Genomic DNA, 18,498 nt, shown 5'->3' on the forward strand with positions numbered 1-18,498 from the left:
CCCAGTGCTACAGGCCATTTGATCCTTATACACCTGTAGCAAGAGGTTGGTCCCCATAGATGGCAATAACTTGCATTCGTTTCTGGTGGGTGTTGCACTTCGCCAGGGCTGCCCTTTACCCTTTTTCTGTTCATAATTTTAATGGACAGTATTTCTAGGCATAGCCAAGTGGCTCCCACTTGGGTGGTCTCAGAATCTCAATTCTGCTTTTTGCAGATGATGTGGTTCTGTTTGCTTCATCAGGTGATGGCCTCCAGCTCACACTGGAATGGTTGGCAGCCGAGTGTGAACTGGTGGGAATCAGCACTTCCAAATCTGAGGCCATGGCCTTAGCCAGAAAAGGTTGGAGTGCCCACTCCGTGCCAGGGACATGTTCCTGCTTTAAGTGGGGGAGTTTAGGAATCTTGGGAGGGGTGCAGAGTAGAGTCGCTGCTCCTTCACTTCGAAAGGAGCCAACTGAGGTGGTTCAGGCATCTGTCAAGGATGCCTCCTAGACGCCTGCTGGGTGAGGTGTTCCAGGCATGTCCCACTGGGAGGAGGCCCTGGGGCAGACATGCTGGAGAGATTATATTTCTTGGCTGTCCAGGGAACACCTTACTGTTCCCCCGGACAAGCTGGGGGGTGGCTGGGGACAGGGAGGTCTGGGCTTCTCTTCTTAGTCTGCTGCCCCCATCACTCTGCCCTGGATAAGTGGAAGAAAATGGATGGATGGATGGACGGATGGATGGATGGTGGATTGCTTTTCCAGCCATTTTATTTGCTCAAATTCTATCTTTTTTTTAGGATGGGCTAATATATTGTAAAATAAATAGTAATCTCATGTTAAGCATTTTACATGTTTGTTACTGTATGATGTCTTGTGAATAAATAATTGGTGGTAAATAAATAATCTGCAAATTATTGGATTCTTTTTTATATCCCAACTTTTTTGGAATTGGGATTGTACTTTTTCAAATGTTTTATAGACATTCTAGATAGACGACAATAAATTGCACTGGCCCATGATTTGTGACAAGGGAGGAAGATGTAGTTATTATAAAGCTATTGCAGCTATTGCAGTTTTATAAAGTGTTACCACCCATTCCTTTAGTGGAAAATCTTTATTACATAGCATAGTATATAAGAATCACCAATGTAATGTAAAAAAAAAAAAATCCAAGATAAAATATGAAAGTCTGACAAAATTAATCTGATAGGTAAGAGGATAGGTAATCAAATAAACTATCTTGTAATTGGTGAACCTTTCATAAAAGAAGGCCATTTATATTTGTATTTAAATACTTCACCAAAAGCTGTTAATGTAAATTAACCATAGGTCTTAAACCCTATTCACATGAGCATTTTACTGAGCATAACAACAGACTTCAATGCACTTTAATAATAATATAATGTTCAATTTATTTACAAATACAGATGAACATGGCATGTTTTATTTTTTCCTGTACTTTTCTGAATAATAGTTTGAATGACTTCATTATGTTAAATGAAAAGCATTTTCAATGATGGCAGGAAAATTATTACAAAACAAATTGTTGCACCTTAGCATTCAGAGTTAATACATGAAATGATTTAATCATGATAGAAAAATCTTTTTAGCTGTTTAGAAATGTCCTTCATTTTGAGCCCATAAATGAATGGATTAAGCAACGGATGATAGAGCACTATTTGTAATGTCATTATTAATCGCGCAGTTTTGGGAAAATCTGATTCTACTCGAGCTATGCTTACATCGTAGATACTTAAATAGGAGAAGCTAAATAAAACTATCAAATGGGGTAAACACGTCTCCGCAGCTTTCTTCCTCACTTCTTTACAACTTTGATAAGTGAGGATAAAAATGTTTGAGTATGTAAAAACTATGAAGAACATAGGTAATATTACAAGATCTATTAAAGCAACTACTCCAAATACAGTAATTAATCTTGACTTTACACACTGAAGAGTGTAAACTGCATTATTACAAAATATTCCTTTTAAGTTAAAGTTGCACAATGTTGCTTCAGCACTCCCAGCTGTTAAGACTACAATATGACAAGCAGGTACAAGCCATGCTACAGCCAAGAAAATACTCACAGTGGTTTTACCCATGATAGTTTGATATTGTAGAGGTTTACAAATAGCCACATATCTGTCATAGGCCATGGCTGCCAAGAGAAAGAACTCTGAACTGCCTAAAGTGTAAAATGTAAAAAACTGAAAGAGACAGGCTGAATATGTTATGACTTGTTTTTCAGATAAAAAGTCAATCAGCAGTTTTGGATAAACAGTTGTGCTGTAAAGAACACAGTTCAATAGCAAAGCTGCAATGAAAATGTACATAGGCTCATGAAGGTTTATATGAATCCAGATTATGTACACAATAGTAGAATTACTGCAGATTATTAAACTATATAATATAAAGAAAATGAAAAAATAAACATATCTGTACTTGTTAACTTCAACATACCCATCTAAAGTTAAATATGTAGCATTTAATACCTCATCCATTAATGCTTTGAAAAAAATTATAAAACCAGCAGTGTTAATGAAGAATAACAAATAACAAAACAAAACTGCACTAATATGCAACCTGTGTTGTCTTTCCTTCATTCATTTGCAGGTATTTGAACTTGAAATATATCTTGGAGTACATTCATCAGTCAAATGCGCACAGTGAATCATCTTACTCTGTGAAAGGTTTTATCAGGTTAGCTCGTCCTCCAGGGAGCTGAACTATAAAGGTAACGTGATTGTTCAGCCTCACAAGTGGCTGAATAATGAGGCTTTAGTTGATACTACAAATTCCTCATTTATTTAGCTGCCATAACTTGTGTTTTATTTCAACACCAAAATTTTAGTACCCTAGAAAGATTCTATTGTGTATTGAATGAATCTGGTTGGATGAGGTCTTGCTGGGATCATGGCTAGAAGGAAGCTCTTAGACCTGAAATTGTTATATTGTGGCAAGTGAAACATTAAACAATGTTGTAATTGTTAGGGCACCTGGGTCGTTGACCCCAGTGTTTTGGGTTTTGGATTTTTGAACCTTGTTTATTATTGTGGTGATCTGTTTTTTTAGCCTTTATTTGGTATTGGTGAGTCTTTTTGTGCTTCTTAGTTTCATAATTTGTATTTCTAGTCTCAGGTGCTTGTTCATTTAGCCTGTTCCCTTTCACGTCCTGTTTGTCTTAGTCTTTCCTCTGTGTCCTGCCCTGAATCTCCTGTGTTATGTGTGCCTCCCTGTTTTGCCCCTTTTCTTTTAGTTGCCAGTTTCCCAAGTGATGTCTGTGTGTGTGTGTATGTGTGTGTTGTCCATCGCTCTCTTGCCCTCTCTGTCCCTTGTTTCCTCGTCCTCTCTGTCTTTTTCCTCTGTTCCCTGGGTTTTGACAGTCTGTCTCAGTTTCTCGTGCATTCTGTTTTTACCTCTCTAGTCTTCTGTCTTGAATGCATAATGTTCAGTTTTTTTTCTTCCCCCTGTCTCGTCTGTTAGATCTTTGTCAGCTGTGTTCGCCAGGTGATTCCTCTTTGCCTGATTCCCTCCTGCATAAATTGTCTGTGTCGCCCTCCGTCCAGTTTCGTGATCTCCCTCATCCACTGGCTGTACTACTTTGCTACATCCAAAGTTTGTACTGTTTGCTGTACAAACCACTATTTTCCTCACTGCAGGTCTTAATGCTCAATTCAGATTTTTTTGATCAAATCCGATTTTGTTTGTCTGGTTGTTCACACTACAAATAAATGTGACAGCAAACGTGCTCTAGTGTGAATGGTTTACGACCCTCAAAGCGGCCCGTATGTGCAAAGGAAGACGTCACACACAACGCGCTCTGTTTACCGAAGTAAAAAAGGCAGCTACAGAGCTAGCAGATGTTGTTGCAGCAGTCTATCAATTTCTGCACAGTTGTAACCAACAGAATTTTGACAAATTAATTAGAGAAAGAAGGACACTGAGAAAAAAGAGAGCCTGTGCTTTAACAATGGCCTTGTTTGGAGCAGTGGCTGCTACCTCCATGCAGAGGTATATATGGACATGGAGTCAGAACCAGGAGTGGTGGGATTCAAGTTTAGCTTGAATAGACTTATCTCCCCATATGCTGATCAAGTCCAAAACCTCATCTTCTGTTCTCTGACTCGCTCCGTCTCCAGTTTCTGCTGCCATGCTTTCTCGTTTGTCTTCTCCAGCGCTGATAATTGTGTGGATGCCCTAAAGGGCTTCCACACTATTGAGTTCCTGTTTCTCTTTATTCTTTATTGTGTGGATGCCCTAAAAGGGCTTCCACACTATTGAGTTCCTGTTTTAAACTTTATTCTTCAAGTTGCTGCCCCGTTTTTCGGCACTGAACTACTCCCTCAGTTTTCAGCCGCTTTTCTCCGTTCAAACTCTAAACTGTTCTGCTATTTCTGCTAATTCCGGCTATATCTTTTGGTGTTTATTACTATTATACTTTTTAAAATATTACACTTTTTTCCTTTAATTTGTCCCATTGAAATGAATGGGAAACTTCCACAATTCTGCTAAAACTTACTTGTCTTTGAAATTTAACTACGTCCTCATGCTTTCACCTAGAAACTCCATTCAAACTTTAAAATGTTCTCAGATTATTGGGCTATTCCGGTCTGATTCAGCTTTTTCAGATCTTCTACCGTTTTAATCTTATCTCTCTTTAAGTTTTCAGTTGCAAAATTGTGATTTTTCAGAAAATACATGCGTTGCTATGGTTGCTATGCAATTAAGTCAGAGTGAGTGCTGGTCCGTTCTGAATTTTCTCTTCATGTCTAAACAACTTCTTGCTACTCACACAATTTCCACTCAACCCCCACAAATTATACATCAAAACGTAGGTATTTTTGCTGGCTTTCAGAAAATGTCACTATCTTTATTGTGAGGTTTACCGTTTTTTTAGCAATTTGCCTCGGAGTGACACAAGGTCTGACAAGTCCCCATTCAAAGTCTGTGGGGAGGTTTTGAAATTCAGAGCTGAAATTCTGTAACGGGAGGCATTTTCAAATTGCCATATCTCTTTAACAAAGCAAAGTTGAGACATGAGGCTTGTGCCAATATATCTTCAGACACTGCTGACACTCACAGTGGAAGCACTTTTTACAATTATCTTACCGTTGAGCAATGAATTACGTTTGTTTGAGGGGTGGAAATCTGTCCTTCTCTCAGTCTTCAAACTCTGGAAATGAAGCCGTTTCTTCTCTCGTCATATCTCCGCGACGGAGGTAGAACGAGCTATGAAAATCACAGTCAAAATACACCAAAGTCCGCTGATTCACCCAGTACAAGAATTATGCTGCTAGCCCTCCTAGTTTTTGAGTTACACGACGTTTTGTAACTCCAAAAAACGTCGTTTTTCGCCTCTCACTGCGATCTATTTTCTGACTGCCCAAGTATCTGTCTTTCAGACCGCTGCCCCCTTTCCAGGTGGCACAATCAGTAATGACACGGCTCTGCAGCTCAAAGGTCGTGGATTCAATCCCACCTTGGTCCATGTTTTTTTTTATTTCACTACAAATTTATACACTATCACAGACCTGTAATTTATATTGCTAATTTATTACAATTCTGCAAAGTTTTATGATTTTAGCAGCTTTTCTAATATGGACCTCAGATTCTTGTTAACGCTCCATGGCAGAAACAAGTACACAGCCTGATGAAGCAGACAGAGGCAGTACCTCTGATTGGTGAATTTGAGCAGAACCAGGTTGTTCTTTCATTTTATTTCTTTATTTATTTCACACATGGTTCAACAGTGTTTCTTTTTCTACATACAGAACCTTCTGCCGCTTTTCAGCAGAAATTCTGCTCATTCACCTCTTCTCTTGTGTTGGAGTGCCCTCTTGTGGCGCCTTTTGGGTAGTGCCTTAGTAAACGTGAACACTGCAAAGAAGTGGTATCAGACTGGTTTGTAGTGGAGGAATTTGTTGCCAGTTTCTTTCATCTTTAATCCGTATTCATGTTGTAATGTAGTAACTTTTGTGGCACAAATACCAAAATATGGCAGAAACACTATGTTTTGGCACAAATACTTTGATTTGGTATACTTTAGCTTCTTCACCCCTTTTCAGCAAAATTTTCATTTCTTTCACCCCTTTTCAGCACAAATTCCATTTTTTGGGGCTGTTTTCAGAAAAAAAAAACACTTTTCAGCAGAAACTCTGCTGATTCATCTCTTTTCAGCGCAAGTTTCTGCTCCTTTGCCTCTTTTCTGCAGAAATTCTGCTGATTTACCTCTTTTCTGCAAAATTTTCAACCTTTTCACCTCTTCTCAGCACAATTCTCAGCAGCTTCTGCTCATTTTAGCAGAATTGTCGGTCTCTCCTCCTCTTCTTGAGAGAATGAGTTTAGCTCAGTGGGATGAGTAGCTGCCTTGAGACCAGAAGGGCCAGGTTCAAATCCTGCTCAGGGCAAAACCTGTTTTCTGTTTTCTCTTTTGTTCTGCCTCTTTTCTGCAGAAATTCTGCTGATTTACCTCTTTTCTGCAAAATTTTCAGCCTTTTCACCTCTTCTCAGCACAATTCTCAGCAGCTTCCGCTCATTTTAGCTGAATTGTCGGTCTCTCCTCCACTGTTTTGAGAGAATGAGTTTAGCTCAGTGAGATGAGTAGCTGCCTTGAGACCAGGAGGGCCAGGTTCGAATCCTGCTCAGGGTGACATGTTTTTTTTCACCACCATACAACTTTTTGCAACTTTTCAGCTTTTTCAGCTTTTCAGCAGACAGCTTCAGCGTTAAGGCATCCACACAGCATTTTCGCAGGAAATGCAAATTTTTCTAGTTCCACTATATTATTCTAGTTGCTTCCGTACACTTTTTGGCACTTAACTACTCCCTCAGTTCTTATCCGATTTTCGCCATTCAAACTTTAAAAAATTCTGCTCTTTCTGCTAATGCCGGCTATGACTTTTGGTGCTCATAACTTCTATACTTTTTGAGATATTGAATTTTTTTTGCAATATTTTTTGCCCATTTCTGCCATATTATCAGTGGCCTCACTGATTTTCCTTGCCGGGTTGACCTGTGTTTTGTGATTTTTATTATCCACAATAATTAGTTAACACAGTAAAATATACCTCTGAACTTTTCTTATATGTTGATATTGTTTTTTTGTTGTTGTTGTTTTTAGAAACCTGGAATGTAAATGTGCCTGTCTTCAAAATATGTCGTTTTCTGTTGTTTACATGTTCTGTAGGCTTGTTAGAAAGATTCTCTTATGAAGTGAGACAGACAGAGTAGTGAGTTGCAACAAATTTACTTTACTTGTAAGGAAGCAAGAGCATACACGGTAAACATCTATGCAACTGCCCACAGTGGCAATCCTGCAATTTTCATTTATAAACTTCTTCCAGTGTTATACTGTGAACAGATATGTGTCATGGTCCAGCGATTGGCCTTTTCCACACTGTCTCAGCACTCCCACCTCTGGGCGGAGACCTCATCAAGCACAGCTCTCATCTTCACCTGTCTACAATCAACCAGCAGTATTTAGGACAAGCATCTACAACTATTCTTTGCCAGACGGTCTGCAAACCTGTGTTAGTACTACACGGCCTTTCCTTCTTATGCTTACCTCAGTTCCCCGGGGAAATCTTCCTCTTACCTGCCAAGCAAGACATCGCTTACTCAGGTCATTCTTATTCCCTCTAGCCTCTGTTTCCTTCACTTAACCACGCTGTTCCTCTGTTTCAGACCCTTCACGTTCACGACCCCTGTGCCACGTACACTCTTTTAATGTCATTGTTTATTCCTGTGTTTTTCAATGAAGGTTTGTGTTAAATCTGGTTGTTGCTGTCTGTGATTGTAACTGCGTTTGGGTCCACATATTACGTACTGGCCTCTCTTTGACATGTTGTCAATGAGGGTCCTTCCCTGACAATATGTATGTGACACAGTGAAACAGTTACTTGGTGTACTTGTACTAAACCAAAGAGGTTGACCATCATAGGATTAAATCACTTACATCACTTACTCAGGTCATTCTATTCTCTCTTGCCTCTGTTTCTCTCTGCTGCTCTTCTCCCTCTACACTAATGATTACCTCTCAGAAGACTGTTGTGCTAATTTAGTGCATTAAATAAAAGAAGTCACGCTACTGGAGTTGTATTTTGAATAGTTTATTCTTGCAAGGAGGAATTCAGTCAGCACAAGGCAATGATTGTGTTGTTCTGAGAAATTTATTTTCATGTAAAACACTTGAACATTTCAAAACATGCGGTGACGCGCATGGAGATTGTTGCTTTCGGTTTAGAGTGTTATTGAGCTTTATAACTATTGTTTGCAAATGTTGCTAAATGCCTGTGACTGAGATGCTGGTTTTGCTCACTACAATTGTATAAATAGAGTTTGAATTCATTACTGTGGATGTATAGTAAATGACCACTATATATCTTTCAGTAGTAGTTCAGTAGTAGTTTAAATGTGTGAATGCTGTGAGTAGTGGGTTTTGAGTGATTGGGTGTGATTTGTACAAAAATAATAAAAAAATAAGTAATAATAACACTACAAAGGTTCATAGTAGAGTGAGTGAACAAGTGGAAGTTTGAGAGAAAAGGCAGTGTGTGTGATGATTCCTGATGTCTGAAAGAGCCCTATTTTAGAAGTGTGAGCGTGACATAAAGGTGTATTGGTTTTAGATCAAGATTTAGTAGACTTAAAGAGGGAGTAAAACAAAAGAGTTCGATTAGTCTGCAGAAACAGGAAATATGTGTGCCTGTGGTGTGTAAAGATAGCTCACAGAGAGAAACAGACGAGTTAAACTCTAAGAAGATGAAGCGAATGAATGTTTTAAGAAAAGTAATGAAAATGATATTGATTGTATGTGTCAATACAGGTGGATTTGGATTTCTCTCAACCTGGAACCTTGAGTACAGCGTCAAAAGCATAGATTAATTGGGAAAGTGTGAGTGCGAGAATACAGGGTATAATTGGGTTGAAATTGAAGGCTGAACTCATGATTGTTTAGAGATGTCCGCCATGTCATAAACAAAAGAAGGTAAAAATAATGACAGAAATAATTGACAACTATATTAATGAATAGACAACACATACACAAATTGTTATATGTGAAATTATTTTTGGAAAGAGTCAGAAGTGAGATAGTTTGAATTTAGAACTCAGTGATAAGATGCATGAATTAAACCTTATTGTAACAAACACTTGCAATGAAGAAAGCAGCTTACACTCAATTAATATGAACGCAAAGCCTTGATGCCATAGGCAATTTGTTTGTTTTTTGTTTGTTTGTTTTGTTGGTTTGAAAAACAAATTTGTGATCATACTTGTGGATCACAGTGACACATAATGATTAGGCATATGATTTGTTGATGCCTAGTATTAGAGCTGTGAGCTATGAACTGCAAGCAATGCAAAGTTTGTCCCAACTTAGAAGTTTGACACATGCCAGACAACTCTCCTATGTAGGCATTTTGCTTTCACAGTCACACATCAGAATTGAGAAGTGTGGACAGTTAAACCCAGCACTTCTCCCTACTTTGCAAGATGGTGACGCACACTGCTGTATAAAGAAGCTAGATGAGGAAACAAAACCACGCGCTGACCTTTACAGCACCCCACAGGCTGGTTCCGTTAACATCTTTGTAGACGGTTCAGCGTCCAAAAATAGCCTTGGGCGGAACTGTGTAGGTTATGCGGTAACCACAGTAGACACAATTTTAGAGGCAAAAGCACTAACTTCCTCACATTCTGCACACAGCGCAGAACTTACAGCTGTTATACGTGCCTGTCAACTGCATGAAGGACAAGACATAAACATATACACTGACAGCCAGTATGTCTTTGCAGCTGTACATCATTTTGCAAAAATTTGGCAGAATAGAGGGATGGTTACTTCTACTGGCAACCCAGTGCAACATGGAATGCAATGTTTGTGCAACCATTTCATTCCAACATATGGCATCCCCACTCTGATAAGATCAGACAATGGGACATATTTTGTTAATGAAGTAATCAGTAAGGTCTCTGAAGCACTAGGATTCAGCATCAAACACCACCGTGCTTACCACCCACAAAGTGCCGGACTAGTGGAAAGAACTAACTACACAATAAAACAGAGACTGAGAGAATGCATGGAAGAAACAGGGAGACCATGGCCTGAGTGTATAGGCCTGGTAGAAATGTGGATGAGACTGACACAAAGTTCTCAGAAACTCACACCTTTTGAAATCATTCACGGTAGACCATTTCCACTACCAGTCACAAGTGAGCCCATAGATAAGTCAATAAGAGAAACTACACTAGCCGAATGGATGACTAAATTACTTGAAAATAAAGAGATTGTTCTAAACAACCAACTGCCGAGTGATATCTCTCCAGTGTCTTGCAGGTTGAAACCAGGTGATTGGATCCTGATCAAAGTACTCCAAAGAAAAAATTGGAGCTCACCAAGGTGGGAAGGTCCTTGTCAAGTGCTACTCACCACACCAACTGCCTGCAAAATAGCAGAAAGACCATCCTGGATTCATCAAAGCCACTGCAAAAAAGTGAGTGACAACCTAGACGTTTAGATGCCGACACCCCTAACTCCTGGTGATCTATTGGTGGAGGGAGGGCTGATCGGGTACACCCCGCCCTCTACTTCTTGCCGGTGGTCTACTCATCAGAGGTCACAGGTGTGTCTGGTCATCGGTCATCATGAAGACGCTCAAAAACAATGGGAATTTGAGCCACAGCCTATGCTACCGCCAAGAGAACGGATCCACGCCAATGGGAAACACCACCAACTGCAAAGCAGTACAGACACACCACTCCTGGAGGACCAGTGAAGAGCAGCAACATCTCGAATGGCACCTATTGGGTGCAAGGAATGGCCTGGCTCTGTGGCCAACGAGCCTATTTTATCCTTCCTGGGAATTGGACAGGTCAGTGCGCTCCCATTTTCATATCTGACCACACTTTCAAGATAACCATGGATGCCACGTCAACAACAAGGAAAAGACGAAGCACCCCAGACCTCAAGCAGCATGATTCTGTGTGGGGTTCCGATGTCCCAGAGGAATTTAAACTTTGGACTGAAAGACAAAAGGTTGCTCACGCACTCTTCCCATGGGTGGGGGTAGGAAAACACGCTTTAAGAATAGAGACTCTAAACTACCGTTTTGGACTTTTTCTGAATGCTTCATGTAAAATCAACAACGAACAGGATCAAGAAATTGACGCTCTGCGCATTGCAGTAATGCAACACAGGGTAGCATTGGACATGATTCTCGCCGAGAAAGGAGGACTATGTGTCCTCTTTAACAACACATGTTGCACATACATTCCAGATAATGTGCACTCATCCAACATGACTGATGCTCTGAAAATACTCAGACAACTTCGGGACGCACAACAATGAGACTATGCCACAAACACAGGAGACTGGCTTACGTGGCTTTTAAGCGGCTCTTGGAAGTCCCTGCTGATTAAAGGACTTGTTTTTGTTGGTGTTCTACTACTGTTATTATGTCTTTTCACTTCATGTGTCATACCTTGTTTGAAGAGCATGTTATCAAAAAATGGTAACTGCTTCAATTCATGCTTACATCACCCTATCACAGAATGAAGAAGATGATAATGAGATAGACACTTGGATATAACATACTCACAAAACCCACTATTTTATGATGTCTTGGCTAAAAATGTTTACAAGTGGCCATAGACTGATACAATGTTAGTGAGTTGCTATGTACATATATAGAAGAAAAGATCAAACAACAGGAGGGAATGTCAAAGGATTTTATTAGGATTTTTTATTATGTTTATGCTTAAAAGTACATTTCCTTATCTAGATGTGTTTGCTCTTTTAGTATTCAGCTTAAATAGAGAAGTTACGCTCTGTGCAAAGCTCAACAGGAAGCCTGCACGCAGCACAGTTCTATTTTATCTCTTCCTGTACGTCTCTGAGAAGAATATGCTATAAATAAAGGCTGACAACTATTGCAGGGTGTGAGTCTCCGTTGAGTCTTACCCGTGTGCACGTTAACTTGCAAACCTGTCTGAGTGTCATTTATTCTGACCTGAGTTGCACTACAGGAAAACTCCTGACAGGATGGCATTACCTTGGCCTCCAGTAATGCTGTGAGGAACCTTGGAGTCATTTTTGACCAGGACATGTCCTTCAATGCACATATTAAACAAATATGTAAGACTGCTTTCTTCCATTTGTGCAACATCTCTAAAGCTTAGCTTGCCATCACCAGTGTGTGAATGTGTGTGTGAATGGGTGAATGACTGGATATGTAAAGCGCTTTGGGGTCCTTAGGGACTAGAAAGCGCTATATAAATACAGGCCATTTACCATTTTAAAATTAGAAATATCCTGTCTCAGAGTGATGCTGAAAAACTAGTTCATGCATTTATTACTTCCAGGCTGGACTACTGTAATTCATTATTATCAGGATGTCCTAAAAACTCGCTGAAAAGCCTTCAGTTAATCCAAAATGCTGCAGCAAGAGTCCTGACAGGGACTAGAAAGAGAGAGCATATTTCTCCTCTATTAGCGTCCCTTCACTGGCTTCCTGTTAAATCCAGAATTGAATTCAAAATCCTGCTCCTCACATACAAGGTCTTAAATAATCAGGCCCCATCTTATCTTAATGACCTTGTAGTACCATATCACCCTATTAGAGCACTTCGTTCTCGATCTGCAGGCCTACTTGTTATTCCTAGAGTATTTAAAAGTAGAATGGGAGGCAGAGCCTTCAGTTTTCAGGCCCCTCTTCTGTGGAACCAGCTTCCAGTTTGGATTCGGGAGACAGACACTATCTCTACTTTCAAGATTAGGCTTAAAACTTTCCTTTTTGCTAAAGCATATAGTTAGGGCTGGACCAGGTGACCCTGAATCCTCCCTTAGTTATGCTGCAATAGACGTAGGCTGCCGGGGATTCCCATGATGCATTGAGTTTTTCCTTTCCAGTCACCTTTCTCACTCACTATGTGTTAATAGACCTCTCTGCATCGAATCATATCTGTTATTAATCTCTGTCTCTCTTCCACAGCATGTCTTTATCCTGTTTTCCTTCTTTCACCCCAACCGGTCGCAGCAGATGGCCGCCCCTCCCTGAGCCTGGTTCTGCCGGAGGTTTCTTCCTGTTAAAAGGGAGTTTTTCCTTCCCACTGTCGCCAAAGTGCTTGCTCATAGGGGTCATATGATTGTTGGGTTTTTCTCTGTATTTATTATTGTGGTATCTACTGTACAATACTAAAGCGCCTTGAGGCGACTTTTGTTGTGATTTGGCGCTATATAAATAAAATTGAATTGAACTGAATTGAATTGAAACATCTGGTCTTGTATTACTTTTAATTTTATACTTATAAGGAGAGATAGTGTTGCCGTCCTGAATGTTCACATTGAATAGAAAGGAAGGATTAACTGTAGATTCCCAAAGCATCAATTACAGAAGGCAGAACTATGGTGTTTCAGAACTCTCCCTCCCTTGAGGATGAAGCAAAATAATAAAAACCTTCCACAGACTCGTATGAATAACTATGTGAATCTTGGTAATGAATGCTCTCCAAGATATATTTTAAGTTCAGAGACCTTTATGAAAAGCAGAAAAACACCTGTTGCATGTTGGCATAATTCTTTCTATTTTTCTTAAGTTTTCTATTCATAGTTGTTATGCAATTTATTTTATGAGCAAATGTTTTGTCTTTGAAAACAATAATGGATAAAGAGTTAAATGTTACCTTTCTAACTCTGGACTGGTACACGGAAATTAACAACTACAGATATATTTTATTTTTTATTATGTTTACATTATATATTCTAATAATCTGCACTAATTCTACTATTGTGTATTTAATCTTTACTCATAAAAACCTCCATGAGCCTATGTACATTTTCATTGCTGCTTTGCTACTTAACTCTGTTCTTTACAGCACAACTATTTACCCAAAACTTCTGATTGACTTTTTATCTGAAAAACAAGTCACAACATATTCAGCCTGTCTCTTTCAGTTTTTTATGTTTTACACTCTAGGTGGTTCAGAGTTACCTCTGTTGGCTGCCATGGCCTATGACAGATATGTGGCTATTTGTAAACCTCTACAATATCATATTATCATGAGAAAAACTACTGTGAGTATTTTCCTGGTTGTGGCTTGGCTTGTACCTGCTTGTCATATTGCTGTCCTAGTAATAGCGAGTGCTGAAGCTAAACTTTGTGACTCTAATATAAAAGGAATATTTTGTAATAATGCAGTTTACACTCTTCAGTGTCAAAGATCAAGATTAATTACTGTCTTTGGTGTGGTTACTTTACTAGATATTGTAATACTTCCTATGCTCTTCATAGTTTTCACATACACAACAATATTTATTGTTTCTCATCAAAGTTGTAAAGAAATTAGGAAGAAAGCTGCAGAGACGTGTTTACCCCATCTCTTAGTTTTAATTAGTGACTGTTTGTTTTTTATGTATGATGTAAGCATAGCTCGGGTGGAACTAGATTTTCCAAAAACTGTACGCATAATAATGACATTACAAATAGTGCTCTATCACCCTTTGTTTAATCCAGTTGTATATGGGCTCAAAATGAAGGAAATTTCTAAACACTTAAAAGGCCTGCTTTGTCAGGCCTTTTAAGTGTAGCATCCAATTTTTGTATTAAAACTGGATGCTAAGTACAGTCATTTGTTCTATAAGGAGTTTTACACCATCATTGTATCTGTGGAAAGAAATATAAAATGAAAAAAAAAAATCACTTTCATTAATTTATTTACCAAACTGTCACCATGTTTTGAAGAGATGACATTTGTATTATTTATTTTGCGGCTAAATATTACTTGTAATATTAACATTCATAGTATTGATGATATATAATATAAACATGCAATAACTGTTCCTACAGGTACCTTAATTCCAAAAGAGGAATTAGTCTTTTCATTTTGGTATAATAACCTCTGTTACTTTTGATTACTGTTCTCATAGCTCTCTTTTGCACCTGTCGATTTACATTTGTATTGATCTGACTTTTTACTTTTCCACTTCTTAAGCTCAGTAAGAGAATGAGAATTACAGTTTCAGACCTGAAGAGTTCTAATAACATGAAAACTAAGATCTTTAGATAGAGGAATTAATGAAAAAGTTATACAAATGCACTTTTCTTAATATAGACACCAACTGTGCTTTAGGTACAGCTAACTGAAAAAAATCATCTGTATAATCCACATCAATGTTGTCAAGTTTCTTTAATTTATTAATTCAAGAAATAAATATATAATGGATGAATAATGATAAAGTACAGAAATGTAGAAATTTTAATTTAGCTTTACATTAGATGTATTCTGTTAGTTCTTCTATCATTTATTTGTATTTAGTTAAAGCTCCATGTACCTGGGTTGTTTTCATTGTTACTTTGACTATTTATCCTGTCTCTTTCACTGGTTCATTTATTACTCTCTATGTGCCATGATATCTGAGTGGCGTGTATATAAACATAGCATAAAACGTAAGGAAATGTGTGTTTTGTCGGTTTTGCTTTTTGGCAATGAATCTTGTACTGCTGGAAAGCCTGTTTATTTATCCTTACATAATGTCACATTTGGAAGGAAAAACACATTTGTTGTTAAACAGCAGAGTTGAGTGTGTGTGTTGTGTTCAGGGATAGACTGGTGATCTGGCATACTGGGCATTAGCCCAGCAGACCGACCGGTATAATTATTTTTCTTTGTCGATACAATTATTCAGGTCGGCCTGAAGGGCCGCCGCTCAGCAACCCATTCTTCATTTTCATTACTGACACTGGATTCCTCAATCAAATCTCAGTCAGCCCTGTTTTCCTTGTGTGCTCATGCACCTTGTAGAACAGAGTTTAGTGTGGAATAAGTGTTTGATAAAAATGAACAAACAAAAGTGAAACAGTTGAGGTGAAAAAGTAGAGAGGAAAGAAATTCTGTCATTGAAACTACAAATAGATGCAGCAAAATGTGTCAAATTTACTTACATGGTAGTTAGTGCTGTGCAAAACTGAAAATTATGGTATCGATCCAATACCCATTAAACTAAGGATAGTACTTCCTATTCTAATACTTTTAACGTGAGCTTATGCAGGGCAGATCAGTGTGTCATGACTTATGAGCTGATTATCATCAATTTGCCAAATTCGGAACACATTTTAATGACCACCAAATGACAGTTTTGTGATTTTTATTATCCACAATAGTTAGTTAACACACTAAAATATACCTGTGGTGTGAATGAGACACGGCGAGTCCACGGCTCGAGGTTTTGAGCCATTTTATTTATCACAGCTGCAGCTCACCAGCTACCAGCCGGACATACATCACACCACAACCAAAAACACAACCCTAATTCCCCATGTTTAACTCGGTGGGTGTGATTGCAGATGCCGCGCAGGTGTGTCCACCCTCCCCGCATGGCACCGCAAACCATGCCCCAAGACATACCCCATCTCAATCGGGCGATGGCGATAGGTGGTGGTGGTTTGGTGTGCGATTGAAGCCGGGGAGGCACCTGCAGCGGCGGCGCAGCTGGTCCGAAGGTTGACCATGTTGAACGCAAACACGGGCCTGCAGGCATGTTCGTGAGCCCCTGCTCACAGGCGGCTCAGCCGGCATCCGAACAGGAACAGCTGGCACCTTGACCTCGGGCTCAGGTCAAGCAGGCTCCCCTGGCACGGGGACCTCCACCGCTCCCAGCTGCAATGGACCCCCATTCACCTCCTCCATCTGCGACTGGAGCGACTCCTCCACCGTTCCTGGCTGGAGCAGCCCTTCACGCAGCGGCTCGTCCTCCTCCAGCAGGACACTATCTGGACGAGCTCCGCCCTTTTCTGGCTCGGACGTGGACCCGCCATGCCGCCTCCCTGGTTTTGGCACCAGTGTGGTGTGAACGACACATGGCAAGTCCACAGAACAAGGTCTTTATTAGTTCGGCTGCTTCAATTCAATAGAAATAAATTTTATTTATATAGCACCAAATCAATACAACTGTCGCCTCAAGGTGCTTTATATTGTACACTAGATTGTACAATAATAGATACAGAGAAAAATCCAACAATCATATGACCCCTATGAGCAAGCACTTTGGCGACTGTGGGAATGAAAAACTCCCTTTTAACAGGAAGAAACCTCCAGCAGAACCAGGCTCAGGGAGGGGCGGCCATCTGCTGCGACCGGTTGGGGTGAGAGAAGGAAAACAGGATAAAAACATGCTGTGGAAGAGAGACAGAGGTTAATAACAGATATGATTCGATGCAGAGAGGTCTATTAACACATAGTGAGTGAGAAAGGTGACTGGAAAGGAAAAACTCAATGCATCATGGGAATCCCCGGCAGCCTACGTCTATTGCAGCATAACTAAGGGAGGATTCAGGGTCACCTGGTCCAGCCCTAACTATATGCTTTAGCAAAAAGGAAAGTTTTAAGCCTAATCTTGAAAGTAGAGATAGTGTCTGTCTCCCGAATCCAAACTGGAAGCTGGTTCCACAAAAGAGGGGCCTGAAAACTGAAGGCTCTGCCTCCCATTCTACTTTTAAATACTCCAGGAACAACAAGTAGGCCTGCAGAGCGAGAGCGAAGTGCTCTAATAGGGTGATATGGTACTAGAAGGTCATTAAGATAAGATGGGGCCTGATTATTTAAGACCTTGTATGTGAGGAGCAGGATTTTGAATTCAATTCTGGATTTAACAGGAAGCCAGTGAAGGGACGCTAATACAGGAGAAACATGCTCTCTCTTTCTAGTCCCTGTCAGTACTCTTGCTGCAGCATTTTGGATTAACTGAAGGCTTTTCAGCGAGTTTTTAGGACATCCTGATAATAATGAATTACAGTAGTCCAGCCTGGAAGTAATAAATGCATGAACTAGTTTTTCAGCATCACTCTGAGACAGGATATTTCTAATTTTAGAGATGTTGTGCAAATGGAAGAAAGCAGTCTTACATATTTGTTTAATATGTGCCGATTATTAGAAATATTTTGATCATATTTATGTCACGGTTCTGGGTCAGTTTGGACCCAGTATTTTGAGTTTGTTATATTTTGGTTTACTTTTGCATTATGGATTGTTCCTTATGTTTCTCTGGCACTTTGTGTTTCAGTTATCTTGGTGTTTTGGATTTTCTCATTTTGTGGTGATGGTGGTGATAATGATTATTGTTATTGAGTTCCATGTTTCTGTTTATTGGTATTTAGGATTTGTGTTCTCATGTTTTGTGTGGGTTTAGTTCCATGTGTCATTTTCTGTCTGTCTCTCAGTGTCAGGTCTGCGTCTTGGTGTAGTGTTCTCATTTCCTGTTTTATTGTGAAGGTCCGCGTCTCATGTGAGTGTGTTCAGTTTTACCCCTGTCTCGTCTTGTTGATTATTCCCAGCTGTGTTCCCCACCTGTGTGTAATCTCCTTCTGTTTCTCTGTGTGTATTTAAGTCGCGTCTTCTGTGTTTGTAGTTGCTGGTCCGTCTGTGTATCCACGATGTCTCATCCGTGTGTTTCCCTGCTGCCAACCGTCATCTGTTTTCTGCTCGCTGTTATTCGTGTTCAGGTTTGTGTTCTGGTTCAA

At 39.6% G+C, this 18,498-nt stretch overlaps 2 protein-coding genes across 2 annotated transcripts; one reads left to right on the plus strand and one right to left on the minus strand.

The window, feature by feature from the left end:
• Positions 1–1,569: 1,569 nt before the first annotated feature.
• LOC100692813 (olfactory receptor 6N2-like) lies at positions 1,570–2,487 on the minus strand. The gene has a single exon (XM_003449522.4). The coding sequence runs from the start codon at positions 2,485–2,487 to the stop codon at positions 1,570–1,572; it is 918 nt and encodes a 305-aa protein (XP_003449570.3).
• Positions 2,488–13,643: 11,156 nt separating this feature from the next.
• Positions 13,644–16,832, plus strand: LOC100693888 (olfactory receptor 13C5-like). The gene is made up of 2 exons (XM_003449526.2): positions 13,644–14,550; positions 16,543–16,832. Exons 1-2 carry the CDS (start codon positions 13,644–13,646, stop codon positions 16,830–16,832), a joined length of 1,197 nt encoding a protein of 398 aa, XP_003449574.2.
• The last annotated feature ends 1,666 nt before the right edge of the window (positions 16,833–18,498 follow it).

This window comes from Oreochromis niloticus, linkage group LG16 (genome assembly GCF_001858045.2).
Source record: "Oreochromis niloticus isolate F11D_XX linkage group LG16, O_niloticus_UMD_NMBU, whole genome shotgun sequence".
Taxonomy (NCBI): domain Eukaryota; kingdom Metazoa; phylum Chordata; class Actinopteri; order Cichliformes; family Cichlidae; genus Oreochromis; species Oreochromis niloticus.

Coding starts and splice junctions, on each gene's coding strand:
- LOC100692813 (XM_003449522.4), bottom strand. CDS start 2,487: ATGGATGAGGTATTAAATGCTACATATTTAACTTTAGATGGGTATGTT.
- LOC100693888 (XM_003449526.2), top strand. CDS start 13,644: ATGGATAAAGAGTTAAATGTTACCTTTCTAACTCTGGACTGGTACACG. Junction 14,551..16,542: donor ACACTTAAAAGGCCTGCTTT/GTCAGGCCTTTT, acceptor CCCTGCTCACAG/GCGGCTCAGCCGGCATCCGA.